Consider the following 13,784-nt stretch of genomic DNA (forward strand, 5'->3'; position numbering starts at 1 on the left):
CAGGAGAAGATGGATACAAACGATTCTTAGTTTTTAAAATGGAAGGTATCACCAGGTGTGGCGGTGCACACCTGTAATACTAGTTACTCAGGAGGCGGAAGTTAGAGGAACTCACTTGAGGTCAGCCCAGCAAAGCATGAGACTCTATCCGGAAAACAAAATACAAGCAAAAGGACCAGAGGCGTGGATCGAGTAGGGTGAGGCCCTGAATTCAATTCCCAGCACCAAAACCGAAACAGAACAAAACCCAGAAAGAATGGTAAGGTGTCTTGCTATTTGTTATGACCTATAAACTTAAAACTTACGTAGCTCTGAAAATTTACTTACCAAAACATTAGCTGTACCCTTAAAATGCACTAAACATTCATGAAAGGCTCAAAATCAAGTATCATAGAATATAAGATTTTTATTTTGTAATAAAATAGGTAAAACATAAAGTATATTACTGCTTGCACTTTATACATTTTGATGATGCTGAAATTTGTTAATTTAACATTAGTTAAAAGAAACATTACATTACTTACTTAAAAAATGGCAAGTACATGATTAAAATGAACTTTTTTTTCCATTAGGAAAAGAACTTCAGTAGTCAATGACGATACGGAAGCACTTCCAGTCTAGAACGCCAAGTCTTGGCTGGGGATGTAACTCGGCAGCAAGGCCTGGCTGGCTCTGATTCCCAGCACCATAAAGCACTAGGTCTTCATCTTTGGCTTCTTAGACCATTCGGGTGCTTCCTTTTTAGTCTGAAAAAAAAGAAAAAGAAAATCATATCAAATGCTCACCAGGAGGAGGAGAGGCAATTCAGAGAACTGGGTGCCTAGACATTGAAGCTTTTTATGGAAGCTATACTAAAAACCTGCTTTTCTTAGTTCAAGATACTTAAGGGCAAGTTTTTGTCCTTGGTAAGAAGTAATCTCCTACCTGGTGGATATGTAAGAAAACCACACGTCTGTGTTTTATGGCTCCATGTGTGTTTTTTTTTTTAATGTTTTTATTGGTATATAATAATTGTACAGGGGTTTTTGTTGTGACATTTCCATAAATGTGTACAATGTACCCTGGTTTGGTTCATCCCATCCATTGTTCTGCCTCTTCCTTCTCCCCTATCTTAAAATGACTTTGACAGGTCTCAATATGAAAGCATGTTTTAACATATCCTACAGGGGTGACTATGAGCCGATTCTATTCTCAAAGAGATTAAAAAAAAAAAAATCAAGGACAAAGCTTCTTCTCAGTTGTCTTGTTTATATAGGTAACAGATATTCATTCACTCAATAGATATTTATTGAAAAATTATTCTGTCTAAATTATCTAAATTACTTTGTTTTGACTCTTCTGAATTGCTAAGCATTTAACAGAGCACTTCTTGGGCTTATTGCTTAATCACTGCAGTATAAAAACAGCCACACTGTACAGAGAAATAGGAGAAAAGCAGGAGAGGTGAACCATTACAGAATAGAGTATTCCGAACTCCTTATGTGACTGATTCCAATCATAATATTCTCATTTATGTAACTTACTGGATTAAATATGTATGCAGTTTACTCCTTTACCACAGATCTGATCTGCTTAAAATGATGAACAACCGTATCCCTAAATAGATATGTACATAGGCAGACAGGTAAGTATGACAGTTTATCTTTTTATATTATTTCACATGTCACAGTGAATGCATAATATGTCAGAAGGGACATCAATGGTCAGCTTCTCCTGATTCATGGCCTTTGCTAGAGTTAATTAGCACCAAAATAAGCCAGTGGAAGCTCCAACTACCTCCTCTTCATCTATACACCTTATCTTTACCTAGAACTACAGATACTTTCATTACACTCAGAGACATGAAGTCAGGCACCTGTGGCTCATGCCTGTAATCCTAGCTATTCCAGAGGCCGAGATCAAGAGGATTGCAGTTCAAAGCCAGCCTGGTCAAATAGTTCTCAAGATCTTATATTGAAAATACCCAAGACAAAAAAGCAGGGCTAGCAGAGTGTCCAAGTGGTAGATTTCCTATCTAAGAAACAAGTAAGAGGTTCCTTTCATCCTACTTTTCTCCTTCCCTTTGTCTGCTACAGCCATTCTAAACACTGTCTTTTATTGACACAGCATTTCAACTTTTTTTTTTTGGTGGCACTGGGGTTTGAACTCAGGGCTTCATGCTTGCTAAAGCAGGTGCTTAAAGCCACTCCACCAGCTGACTTTAGCTATTTTTTTTTGTGGTACTGGGGTTGAAATTAGGCAGATGCTCTGCCACTTGACCCATACCCCCTGTCCTTTTTTGCTTTATTTTTTGGATAGGGTCTCAAGGTTTTTTTTGTGGTTTTTTTTTTTTGGTGGTACTGTAGTTTGAATTCAGGGCCTCGCATTTGCTAGGCCGGCACTCTACCACTTGAGTTCCAGCCCATTTTTGTGTTGAGATAGAATGTCAAGAACTATTTGTCAGGGCTGGCCTTGAACTGTGATCCTCTGGATTTTTGTCTTCTGAGTAGCTAGGACTATAGCGTTCTGGCTGGGTCTCAAGGTTTTTGCCAGGCCAAACTCAAGACTACGATCCTCATACCTCCAGAGTACCCAGGGTAGCTGGGACCACAGGAATGCGCCCACACCTGACTTACTGATTGAGATGCAGACGTGCCAACTTTTTGCCTGGGTTGGACGCTCCTCATTTCTGCCTCCCAATCTCCTTAACTCTTTATTCTGTTTTCTGTGTGATTTCACTCGTTTACCTTGGGCTTTCATGGCTTGGTTGTTTGCCTGAAATTCTAGCACTCAGGCAGCTGAGGCAGGAGGATTCCAAGTTCAAATCCTAGCCAGCCTAGATACATAGCAAGACCCTGTTTCAAAAACAAAAAAAGCCTTGGCATTACAGGTGAGAGACATTTCCATGGCAAAATACGGGAAATTCTTTGGGAAAGGACAGGACAGGTGCTATCTGCCGGGAAAATCCAAAGGCAACTAACCCTATTGGGTGCTGATGGCTCAGGCCACCTGTAATCCTAGCTACTTGGAAGGCTGAGATTGGGAGGATGGAGAGGTTCCAGACCACGCAGACAAATAGTTACAGAGATGCCCCCATTCTAAATAATCAGAACAAAACGGACTGAAGGTCCACTGAAGGTCTGGCTCAAGTGATAGAGTGCCTACTTTCAGCGTGCAAAGCCCTGAGTTCAAACTCCAGACCCATCATAAAAATAAAAACAAAAACTCCTTCATATCTAATAAGATGATGACAGGATCTAAAAAAATCTAGCTGCTCAAAAATCTTGAGCCTGTGCTCTGTTCCCTTTAGGTTGTTACTTAAGTACCACCTTCTCAGGGAGGCTGTCTCTCTCCTCATTCCTTATCTCCTCCTGCTATTATTTATTTATTTGTTTATTTATTGTGGTACTGAGGCTTGACCTCAGGGCCTACACCTTGAGCCACCAGCCCTTTTTTGTAATTTTTTTTAGAGATAGGGTCTCACAAACTATTTGCCCAGGCTGGCTTTGAATCACTATCCTCCTGATCACTGAGAGTAGCTAGGATTGCAGATGTGACCTACCGGCACCTAGCTCTGCTTTTATTTTTCTCCATAGAATTTGTCACTTTTTACTTCCTATGTAGTTGCTTATTTTGAGACAGGATCTCACTATGTATCTCAGGCTGGCCTCAAACTTGCAATCCTACTGTCTCAGCCTCCAGAGTATGGGGATTTATAGGTGTGTGCTAGATGCCTGGCTTATTTATTATTTTTAACTGAGATGTAAACGTTTTGTGTTTTTGTGATATTTCAATATACATATACATTGCAGAATGTTTGAATCAGAGTAAATACATCTCCCCAAACCTTTATCATTTCTTTATAGTGAGGACAAGAAAAGCTATAATTTAGTTTTTGTTTTATACACTATCTCTATTTAAGAATGTAAGTTCCATGCAGGCAGGAATTTTTGTATCTCTAGTGTTTACTACAAGATTACTGGAGCACAAAGTAAGTGCTTAGTATACATTTTTTGAGTGTATGAATGAATGTTATTTGGGTCCACCATGAAAGAAGTCTCTAAATTCTACTCAAGTCTGGACAAAGTCTCATCAGAGTCTATGTTCAAGTGTTTCCCTATGCAATATGGAAGAAAATATCATGGCTATGAGGTAATAACATGGCTCCAAACTGGGGAAGTCCCCCCACACCCAATTATTGAGTGGAAATGATAATAGTAAGGCATACAAATGTCCTTTTCTGCTGTATGAACTTAAACTCACTCTTACCATTCGAAGATATGTTTAATGCTATTGACGAACTTCTGTCCTTGGTCACATTACTGCCGGAAATTCTCTTTAATTGCATCTGAATAAAATATGTCACAGTGATTCCCTCTTACATTAGTGTCTAAGCCTCATAATGACTAGTATTTGAACAAATTCCAAGTAAATGACAGTGATTCTGGAAAGGTGACTTCAGATTCTCAGGCAGTGCATATTTTTCGTCTCCAGATATTTCAGTCAGTAGCATGCTATTGCTAGCGTGTCTGTGATAGCTCTAAGCTCCTGACATTGGAAATTTCTAACCCTTTACTAATACTCCTCAACAGTACTGAGCGAACAGTGTAACAAAGGGCATGGATCAACAAATTGTGTCCATAGGCTCTCTCTCTCTTTTTTTTTTGGTGTTGCTGGAGTTTGAACTCAGGGCCTCACACTTGCTAGGTACGTACTCTTACCTCTAGAGTCACTCTGCCAGCCCTATAGTCTCTTTGTATAGGGATTTAGTTATTTTAAAACAAACAAACAAACAAATAAGCAAAGTAGATGCCAGAGACTATATATGGCTCACAAAGTCTAAATTACTTACTGTCTTGCCTTCTAAAAGACTTTGTTGGACTCTTCAGAAATAACTGAAGAAATGACCCAAGCCTTGTATGCACACATAAAAAAAAAAATAACTGAAAAAAATCATTCAGATATATAATCAACTGCCTTTTATATGATATTTATACTCTTTTAGCTGTTTGAATGGTATTTCTTTTATTCTGCTATCTTAATAGTGTTATGTATTCTTATTTATAAAACGATGCTATACATACCAAAATTTGATGTCCCCTCAGTTATTAACAGAAATAACCTTTAAAGTGGGCTGGTGGAGGGGCTCAAGTGGTAAAAGTGCCTGCCTAGCAAGCATGAGGCCCTGAGTTCAAACCTCAGTACCACTAAAAATAATAATAATATTTTTGTTACAAAAAAAAACCCAAAAAACAAAAACCACCAAAAAAACTCTTTAGAGTGAGGAGGGACCTTCTTTTAAATTGAAAACTCTTATGGGCTCTTTTAGATGAACATATATCTATCTCTATAAACAGTTTATGAGAAATACAAATTACTTAAAGGTAACTCTTTTTTTGGTGGCCCTGGGGTTTGAACTCAGGGTCTTGTGCTTATTAGGCAGATGTTCTACCACATGAGCCAGTCTGCCGGTCCAAAAGATAACTTTTTATACTGGAAAAATGGCCTTAATTTTTATGAATCCTTTTTTTTTGGTGGTGCTAGGGTTTGAACTCAGGGCCTCCACGCTTGCTCGGCAGGCATTCTACCATCTGTGCCATGTCCTAGCACCTATGTGCTGGTTTAAGTGAATTATATTCATACTTTCATAAAGAAGCAGCAGAAATGAATAAAACCTTGACTTGGCAGTGGAGTGGTAACATGTCTAAAGTAAACTATTCCAGATTTAGGAAAGAGCACAGAAAGCTGTTGTAGAAACAAATGACAAGATTAACAGGAAATCTACCAGAAGTAATTCATTATGTCACAAGGTGATTTGGGAGACAATGAACTGATAAGATAGGTATCTTTGTGTCATCCAGAAGTAGCCAACTAAAACATTAATATGTAACTTGGGGCTTATCACATTCTGAGAAATTAGAAAGAACGATGACTGAGAAAAGCAGACACAATAAGCCTGGTGGATTACTCTTGGAATCTAGAAGCGGGCTGGAGATTAAGACTCTATCAGTGTTTAACCAGTAGTACTTCTCTAAGGAAAATAAAGACTACATTTGGTAGAAATAATTACTTTTTTTTCCAAAAAAGTTAGAGGCTGGAGCTCAAATATTTCCAAGTCCTTGGGGCCCAACTTCAGAGTCTGGGACAGCTGATCTGGCTTCATACCAACTAAATGTGAGACAGGCCCTTCAACCCTCTCTGTCCTGAAAAATGCTGGCTTAGAAATTCTTTATTTTAACAGATTACCAGGGAAAGTTTACCATGAGCAAGAAGTTGTAGTTCTAGAAACTTAAAACTGAGTATTTAGTAGCAGAAATGTACACAGCTAGATCTCTTAGGGTCTGGTCATAATTTTGGCAAGATGAGTCTAGATTCCGAACACAAATAGTTCACATTCCACAGCTTCCGAAGGCAAATGTGATAAGGAAGCCTTATAGGTATGTTGAGCTTGCAGTCCCCCCAGGCCTGGGTACCTGGGTGGGTATAGCTCTTTCAGTCTACCAACAAGTCATTTATTCTGGTGTGCCAAACAGATATTATACTTTTCATAAAAATGTTGGGAGTGCAGGGTTAGGACAAGACTCTAGTTATGCTATCAGTGCAGTATGTGTGTTACTTATCTTAGTGCATCCAATTGTACTCAATTTTATATTACTGTATTAGAAATAACAGCTAAATCTCACTTTGGATGAAATTATAAACTTTTCCTTATGAATAAATGAGTATACTGTTTTTCTGCAGCATTGAAATACTAATTAAAAATTTAAATTAAGTTACAGTTTTTCGGTTGTTGGCTTTTGGGACAGGTCTCACCATGTAGCCCAGGCTGGCCTTGGATCCTTGATCCTCCTGCCTTGGCCTCCCAAGTGCTGGAATTACAGGTCTGTACTGGCTAAGATCTTTTTTGTAGTACCCGGGCTTGCACTCAGTGTCTACACACCTTGAGCCACTCCACCAGTCCTTTTTGTGTTAGGTATTTTCGAGATAGGGTCTCTTGAATTATTTGCCCGGGTTAGCTTTGAACCATGATCCTCCTGATCTCTATCTAGGATTACAGGTGTGAGCCACCAGCGCCCACCCTGGCTAAGATTTTTAAAACTCATGGTAAAATACACATTACATAAAATTTACCATCATAGCTTTCTTTTTTCTTTTCCAGTACTAGGATCAGAGCTTCACGTAAGCCAGGTAAGCACTCTCTGGCTGAGCCACGCCTCCAGCTCCATCACAACCATTTTTAAATGTACAGATTAGTGGCATTAAGTAGACTCACATTCTTCTGCATCCTCACTGCTATCTGTCTACAGAAGTCTTTTCATCTTGTACAACTGAAACTCTCTGCCCCATAAACAGTAACTCCCCAGTCTCCATTAATTTAACTATGTATAACCTTCCTACTTTTATCTTCCTTTTATCCTAAGGGAAAGTGTTAATGGGTGATGAAACAACTAAAGTCAGACATAATGATGTAGTAAGAAAGAAAAATATAGTCTAGATATAGAAAATGTACACTAGACACTCTATTCCTGGATAATAGGATCACAAGTTTGAAAATATTTTGTAAACATTGTATTATCTTTGCCTTTAAAATTTCTAACTCTCATCTTCACCTGTCAAAATCCTATACATTCTTCAAAGCCTAGCTCAAATACTTCCTTTCTGACAAGGCAGCTTGTCGGAGCCCACCAACATTATAATACCTATTGTTTCTTTGAATTTTCTTTTCTTTTTTTTTTTGCAGTGCTGGGATCTAACCCAGAACCTTGTGCATACTAGGCAAGCATTCTATCACTGAGTGGCCTGACCCTTGTTTTATTTACTTATTTATTTCTTGTGACAGGCTCTTCGGATGTAACCCTATGTAGCTTAGGCTGGCCTTGAACTTGTTATGTACGCAGGCTGGTCTCAAAGCCGCTATCCTCCTGCTTCTGCCTCTTGAATGTTGGGATTATAGATCTGTACCACTGCACCTGGGTTTTCTTTTTCTTATTTTCTTGAGACAGGGTCTTCTATATAGTCCTGGCTGGCATGGCATCCTTCTGCCTCAGCCTCCCAAATGCTGGGGATTATAGGTATCTGCCACCATGCCCAGGTTTCTCTGAATTTTCATAGCAGTGTATTTCCTGTAAAGTAGGCCCTCACTTTCTTTTTATATTATTGCTATTTATTTACTATCCTTGATTGTAAAGGAGCAGCATCTTGAAAGCTCACTCAATCTCTTTTGTTGTTTTGAGAGACAGGGCCTTGCGGTATAGCCCAGGCTGACTCTGAACCCATGATCCTCCTGCCTTAGCCTCCCAAGTGCTGGGATTACAGCTGGAACCCACCATACCTGTCAAAGTGAATTCAATCTTATGATCAAATATTCTATAATAGCTAGCATGTGTTCTTACATATAGTAAGTGTACACTTGCTGAACTGAACTGTAGTTATTTGGATATTCTCTTCCTTCTGCATGGCTACATGCAGCCTTCTAAAACACTTCAAGAGGATCATATAGTCCAAATAACCATTTATGTATAAATTAGAGAAACTTAATTCACCCACCCTACATGTTAGCTAATAAGCTCCCCAATACGAGCCAAGATCTGAACTCCATCATTAACTCACCATAATTCAGACACTCGGTACACTCTACTGCTGCTGCATGGTCCTAGTATATCCCCTACGCTGCTTGGAGCCTAAGGCTCTTTTTCATTTTAATGCTTATGATCTACCTGGCAAACGACTAAGGTCAGGGCTGCTAGGGTCTGTTTTAAGAAGGTATTGGGAAAACAGTATCCTTTGGAAAAGGATGGCAGCAGAGAGCTAGCAGAAGACAGTACATGGTGCTCAGGAAGGAGAAACGAAAGCTACTCTAAAGAGAGGGTTAGAATAGCCGAAAGTTTTTCTAGGAAGGGGACAGGTAAGGCTAGACAAAAAAGGCTAGATTACAACAGCTAAGAGCCATCTTGAAAGCAGACAATTGGTGGGAATGAACTGGTGTTTCTGAACGAAAGTGGCAGTGGTGGTGCTGCTTATTGCAGAAGGTGTACTAGCTGTAGTTTTTTTGGCAGTACTGGGGTTTGAACTCAAGGCCTACACTTTGAGCCATTCTACCAGCCCTTTTTTTTGTGATTTTTTTTTTTTTTTACCCAGATAGGGTCTCACGAATTATTTGCTGGGCTGGCTTTGAAACTCCTGATCTCTGCCTCCTGAGTAGCTAGGATTATAGGTGTGAGCCACTGGCGCCTAGCTTCTATCTGTGTCTTGGGAGCTGCTGCTTCACTCGCTCTTTATAGTTTAGTTTAACATTAATATTCCCCATCCAGTTTACAGTTCTAAGAGCTAAGAAAATAACCAAATTGGGGAAACAAATACCTGCTTTTTTTTCCTCAGCAAATTTTTATTATCTATTTTGTTCATGTGTTATGGAAAACATCAGGAATACCATTTTTTCTCTCTCTGTTTTCTTTCCTTTTTTTTTTGGTATGTGTGTGGTGCTGGGGGATCAAACCGAGGGTCTTGCATCCCCAGGCCTGTGTGTGCTTTCTTCATACTTCCAATGCATGCATGCATCTATCTGTATGTATGCATGCATCTATCTGTCACCAAATTTAATAGCAATTAAAATACCAACAGCAAAAAAATGTCAGCCAAAGGAGCTGGAAGTAAATTAGAAATGCTTTCATTTTCGCTATGAAGCTGTAGATTATGAAATGGCTAGATCTTATTTGAAATATTTGCATCACAAATTCCATATTAAAGAGTTCAGGGAAAACATAAGTATTGTTAGAGGCAAAACTGAAAATATTCCCAAGAATTTGATGCCTAAAGAAAATCATAGCATGTTAGAGTCCAGAATGCCTTTCATATAGCTGCGCTCCTAATTTTAGTTAAGATGATGTGCTAATGTACAGTCTTGACTGGTTTACAGCATTCTCTCTCAGTTTTCTTAAGGATACAGCTGAACTCATGACCTTATCTTTTTTGTTTTTTGGAGCACTTATTATTAACAATCACAGCCTCTTTTTGTTTGTTTGTTTGTTTTTTTGCTGGTACTGGGGTTTGAACTCAGGGCCTCACACTTGCTAGGTAGGCGCTTTTACCACTTGAGCCACTCTACCAGCCCTGCATAACCTTATCTTGAGGTACAGGGAAACCTTACTTATACACTGGCTGCATCAGGACTTCAGGGAATCTCAATCAGGTTATGAAGCTAAAGTCAGAAATGCAGGAGGCCAGGATCACAAGGATTAGTTTACTGCTTGGAGCAGACTAGGGTCAGAAAAGCAGATGAAAGAGTTCTGATGGGCTTTAAATATTTAGCTGTACTGTGTGCTTTTCATCTGACATTATTTTCCCATTAATATGTATGCATTCAGTCTGCTTTTTTCCTGCAGATTAGAATATAATAGACACAGAATAGTATCTGCCAGAATCTCAGGCTACTTTTTTTGTTTTTTTTGGTGGTATTGGGTTTGAATTTAGGGCATTGGGATTGCTAGGCAGGTGTGCTACCACTAGAGCCACATCCCCAGACCTTATTTGCTTTGGTTTCCTCTTTCTTGTAGTCTCCATTTCTGCTATATGAATTCTTACAATTCTTATAAGGCTTGTTCTTTATTTGATTTTACATTGCAATTTTCTGGGCTGGAGGAGTGGCTCAAGTGGTAGGAGTGCCTGTCTAGACGGCAATTTTTGCTATTTATTTATTTACTAGGACTGGGGTTTGAACTTTGTTTGTTTCTTTCTTTATTTACTGGGACTGGGGTTTGAACTCAGGGCTTTGTTCTTGCAAAGCAGGTGCTCTACCACTTGAGCCACACCTCCAGTCCATTTTGCTCTGGTTATTTTGGAGATGGGGGTCTCGTGAATTACTTGCCTGAGCTGGCCTCAAATTGTGATCCTTCTGATCTAAGCCTCCTAAGTAGCTAGGTTTATAGGTGTGAGCCACCAGCACCTGGCAAGAAATTTCTTTAATCTTGCTTTTTCATGGCACTGAGGTTTGAACTCAGGGTCTCATTGCTTGCTACACAGGTGCTCTACCATTTGAGCCACTCTGCCAGCCCAAGAAATTTTTTTACTTTTGAGTAGCATTACCTACGTGAATAATGAAATGGCTTTCGTCAGTAGTTTCCATACTTGACTGATTAGTATAATTACCTAGGGAGTTTTTAAAAAATTAAGATTCTGAATCACAATATCAGAGGAAGTCTGTTTTTTTTTTTTTTTTTGGTGGCACTGGGGTTTGAACTCAGGCCCTCCTGCTTGCTAGGTAGAGCAGGTGCTCTACCACTTGAGCCACTCTGCCAGCCCAGAAGTCTGATTTTTAGTCTCATATTCACAAGGTAAAAATCATATTTTTCTTCTGAGAAGTGAAAGTATAATTCAAAAATACTCTTATTTTGATTCTGTTGCCTTTTTAAAAACCCATTCTTTTTTTTTTTTTTTCAGTACTTGTGCTCGAACTCAGGGCATATACCTTGAACCACCCCACAAGCCCTATTTTGTGAAGGGTTTTTTTGAGATAGGGTCTTATTTGCTCAGGCTGGTTTGGAACCAAGATCCTCCTGATCTCTGCCTCCTGAGTAGCTAGGATTACAGGCATGAGCTACCAGCGCCTGGCCCCATTCTTCTTATTAGTTGTTAAATATATAATTTTTAATATTTCCTAATGTAATGGATTTAAAAATTTATTTAGCCACTCCACCATCCCTTTTTGGGATGGGTATTTTTTTTTTTTTTTCAGTATTGGTGCTTGAACCCAGGGCCTTCACCTTGAGCCACTCTGCCAGCCCTATTTTTGTGAAGGGTTGTTTGAGATAGGGTCTTATGGAACTACTTGCCAGGGCTGGTTTTGAACTGATATCCTCCTAATCTCTGCCTCCTGATTATTATAGGCTTGAGCCACCTGCACCCGGCCCTGGGTTGGGTATTTTTGAGATAGGGTCTTATGAACTATCTGCCTAGACTGCCTTCAAACTGTGATCCTCCTGAGTAGCAATGAGGAGTCATTTATTTTTTTGAGACAGGCTTTCACTATGTAGTATAGTCTGGCTTGGAACTTTTAATTCTCCTACTTCAATTTCCCAAGTACTGGGATTATAGGAATGTAGCATGACTGGCTATTTTCTCTTCTTTTAACCCAAAATTTCCTTCTTTTTCTTTGACTAATATCTGTGTACATACATTTCTACCTAACAATGCACTTCAGTATTTTTTTTTCCTTAGTATTGAGGATTAAAACCAGGACCTCACACATGCCTGGCAAAACACTCTGTCACTGAGCTACATCTCCATTCCCTTTTCTTAAAAAACCATTTTGAAGTTGGGCACCAGTGGGTCATGCCTATAATCCAAAGTACTCAGGAGGCAGAGATCAGGAGGATTGAGGTTCAAAGCCAGACCGGGGAGATAGTTTGTGAGACCCTACCTCAAAAAACCCATCACAAAAAAAGGCTGGTGGAGTGGCTCAGGTGTAGGTCCTGAGTTCAAACCCCAGTACCGCAAAAAGATTGTTTTGAGATAGGGTTTTACCAAACTGCCCAGGCTGGCCTCAAACTTGCCATCCTCTTCTCAGGTAGCTGGGATTACAGATGTGAACCACCATACTTGGCTTGTTTATGTTAATATGAGTTGGTTTTATACTTTGTAAATTATTCAGAACAAATGTATTATTTTACAAATAAGTGGGAACAGGTGCTATTTTTCATACTTTTGTTCTTATGTAAGTTAAACATTGTACACAATGCATTTCTGATTCCTGTGTAGTTAGTACCTAGAGGTTGGAGGATTTAGGACAATTTCTGGGCAAGTTCAATATGTTAAATATGAACATAAAATCCAACCATCATTTGTGAAACAGATAATATATACATTCAGAAAAGGAATTAAGTCTGTGCATAAAACTTATTGAAATTAGTTTAAAAGCAGTATGACTGAGAGGGAAAAAAACTGAAGTAAAATATATCTTTTGAAAAACAGATGCTAAAATTCTAAAAAATGTCAATTATACTTACAAAGAGTGTTGGTTTGGGTATAAATATATTGTCTTCATGTTCTCCAGGCACATTCAAAGTCTTTAATGTCTGGTTTTCTGTTGTATTTCTTGACTCTGCTTTAGTTAGAAGTAAGTTGTTCGTGGAATGTTTACTACGCATATTAATGAGAACCTGTTTCATTGCTGCCAATTCCTGGGGATGTGTAAAAACAAGAAAATGGCAAGTATAATTTTGGCAAACAGACTAATAATGACTAATGTTAAAACATTTATTTTTCTTTAAGAGAAGAAACATTTGAAGCAATTACATTATTCATATGAAGAAAAGTGTAAAAATAACAAAACATTAATGTACAATAATCACAATATGAATCTTGAAGACTTAGACATGACATTACTGTTAAAATGGCATTCTATATTCCAGTGGGCCCCAATGTTTTGTATATTGGAATCACCTGTGGAACTTCAACAACTACTGATGTTGCCTGTGTCCTGTGTGTAGAGCCTGTAGTAACTGGTGTGGTGTGCAGCCTTGTTTCCCAGGCTAGTTTCTGACATGCATTAGTTGAGTATATCAGGTAGGCACTCAATCTTTTTTTTTTTTTCCTGTGCTGAGGATCAAACCCAGGGCCTAGGCAACCACTGAGTTATACTCCCAGCTTCTTAAACTATTTCATTTCTTACAACTCTTATATGATAGTCAAAAAAACCCCCCAAAAAACCCAAATTGTTTTTTCTTGGCAATTCAGGTCAAATAGTAAGTTTAATATAGCTTCAGGATATTTTTTAGCTGTATTATTCCCTTACAAATGATAAATGGAGT

General features: G+C 38.8%; 1 protein-coding gene across 6 annotated transcripts in view; it reads right to left on the reverse strand.

The window, feature by feature from the left end:
- Window positions 1-388: 388 nt before the first annotated feature.
- Window positions 389-13,784, reverse strand: part of Pibf1 (progesterone immunomodulatory binding factor 1) — a 183,142-nt gene continuing 169,746 nt past the window's right edge. For 3 of the 6 annotated variants that reach the window (XM_074043235.1, XM_074043234.1, XM_074043236.1), the window contains 2 exons: window positions 12,981-13,154; window positions 389-746 (listed from right to left, as the gene is read on the reverse strand). In XM_074043235.1, coding sequence (XP_073899336.1) covers window positions 696-746; window positions 12,981-13,154 — 225 coding nt within the window. In that variant the 3' untranslated portion in view covers window positions 389-695. Of the gene's footprint in view, window positions 747-12,980; window positions 13,155-13,784 lie in introns of those variants that run through there. The other 3 variants (XR_012436203.1, XR_012436199.1, XR_012436202.1) reach the window with 2 other exon arrangements.

The sequence above is a fragment of the Castor canadensis genome, chromosome 10 (assembly GCF_047511655.1).
Source record: "Castor canadensis chromosome 10, mCasCan1.hap1v2, whole genome shotgun sequence".
Classification (NCBI taxonomy): Eukaryota; Metazoa; Chordata; class Mammalia; order Rodentia; family Castoridae; genus Castor; species Castor canadensis.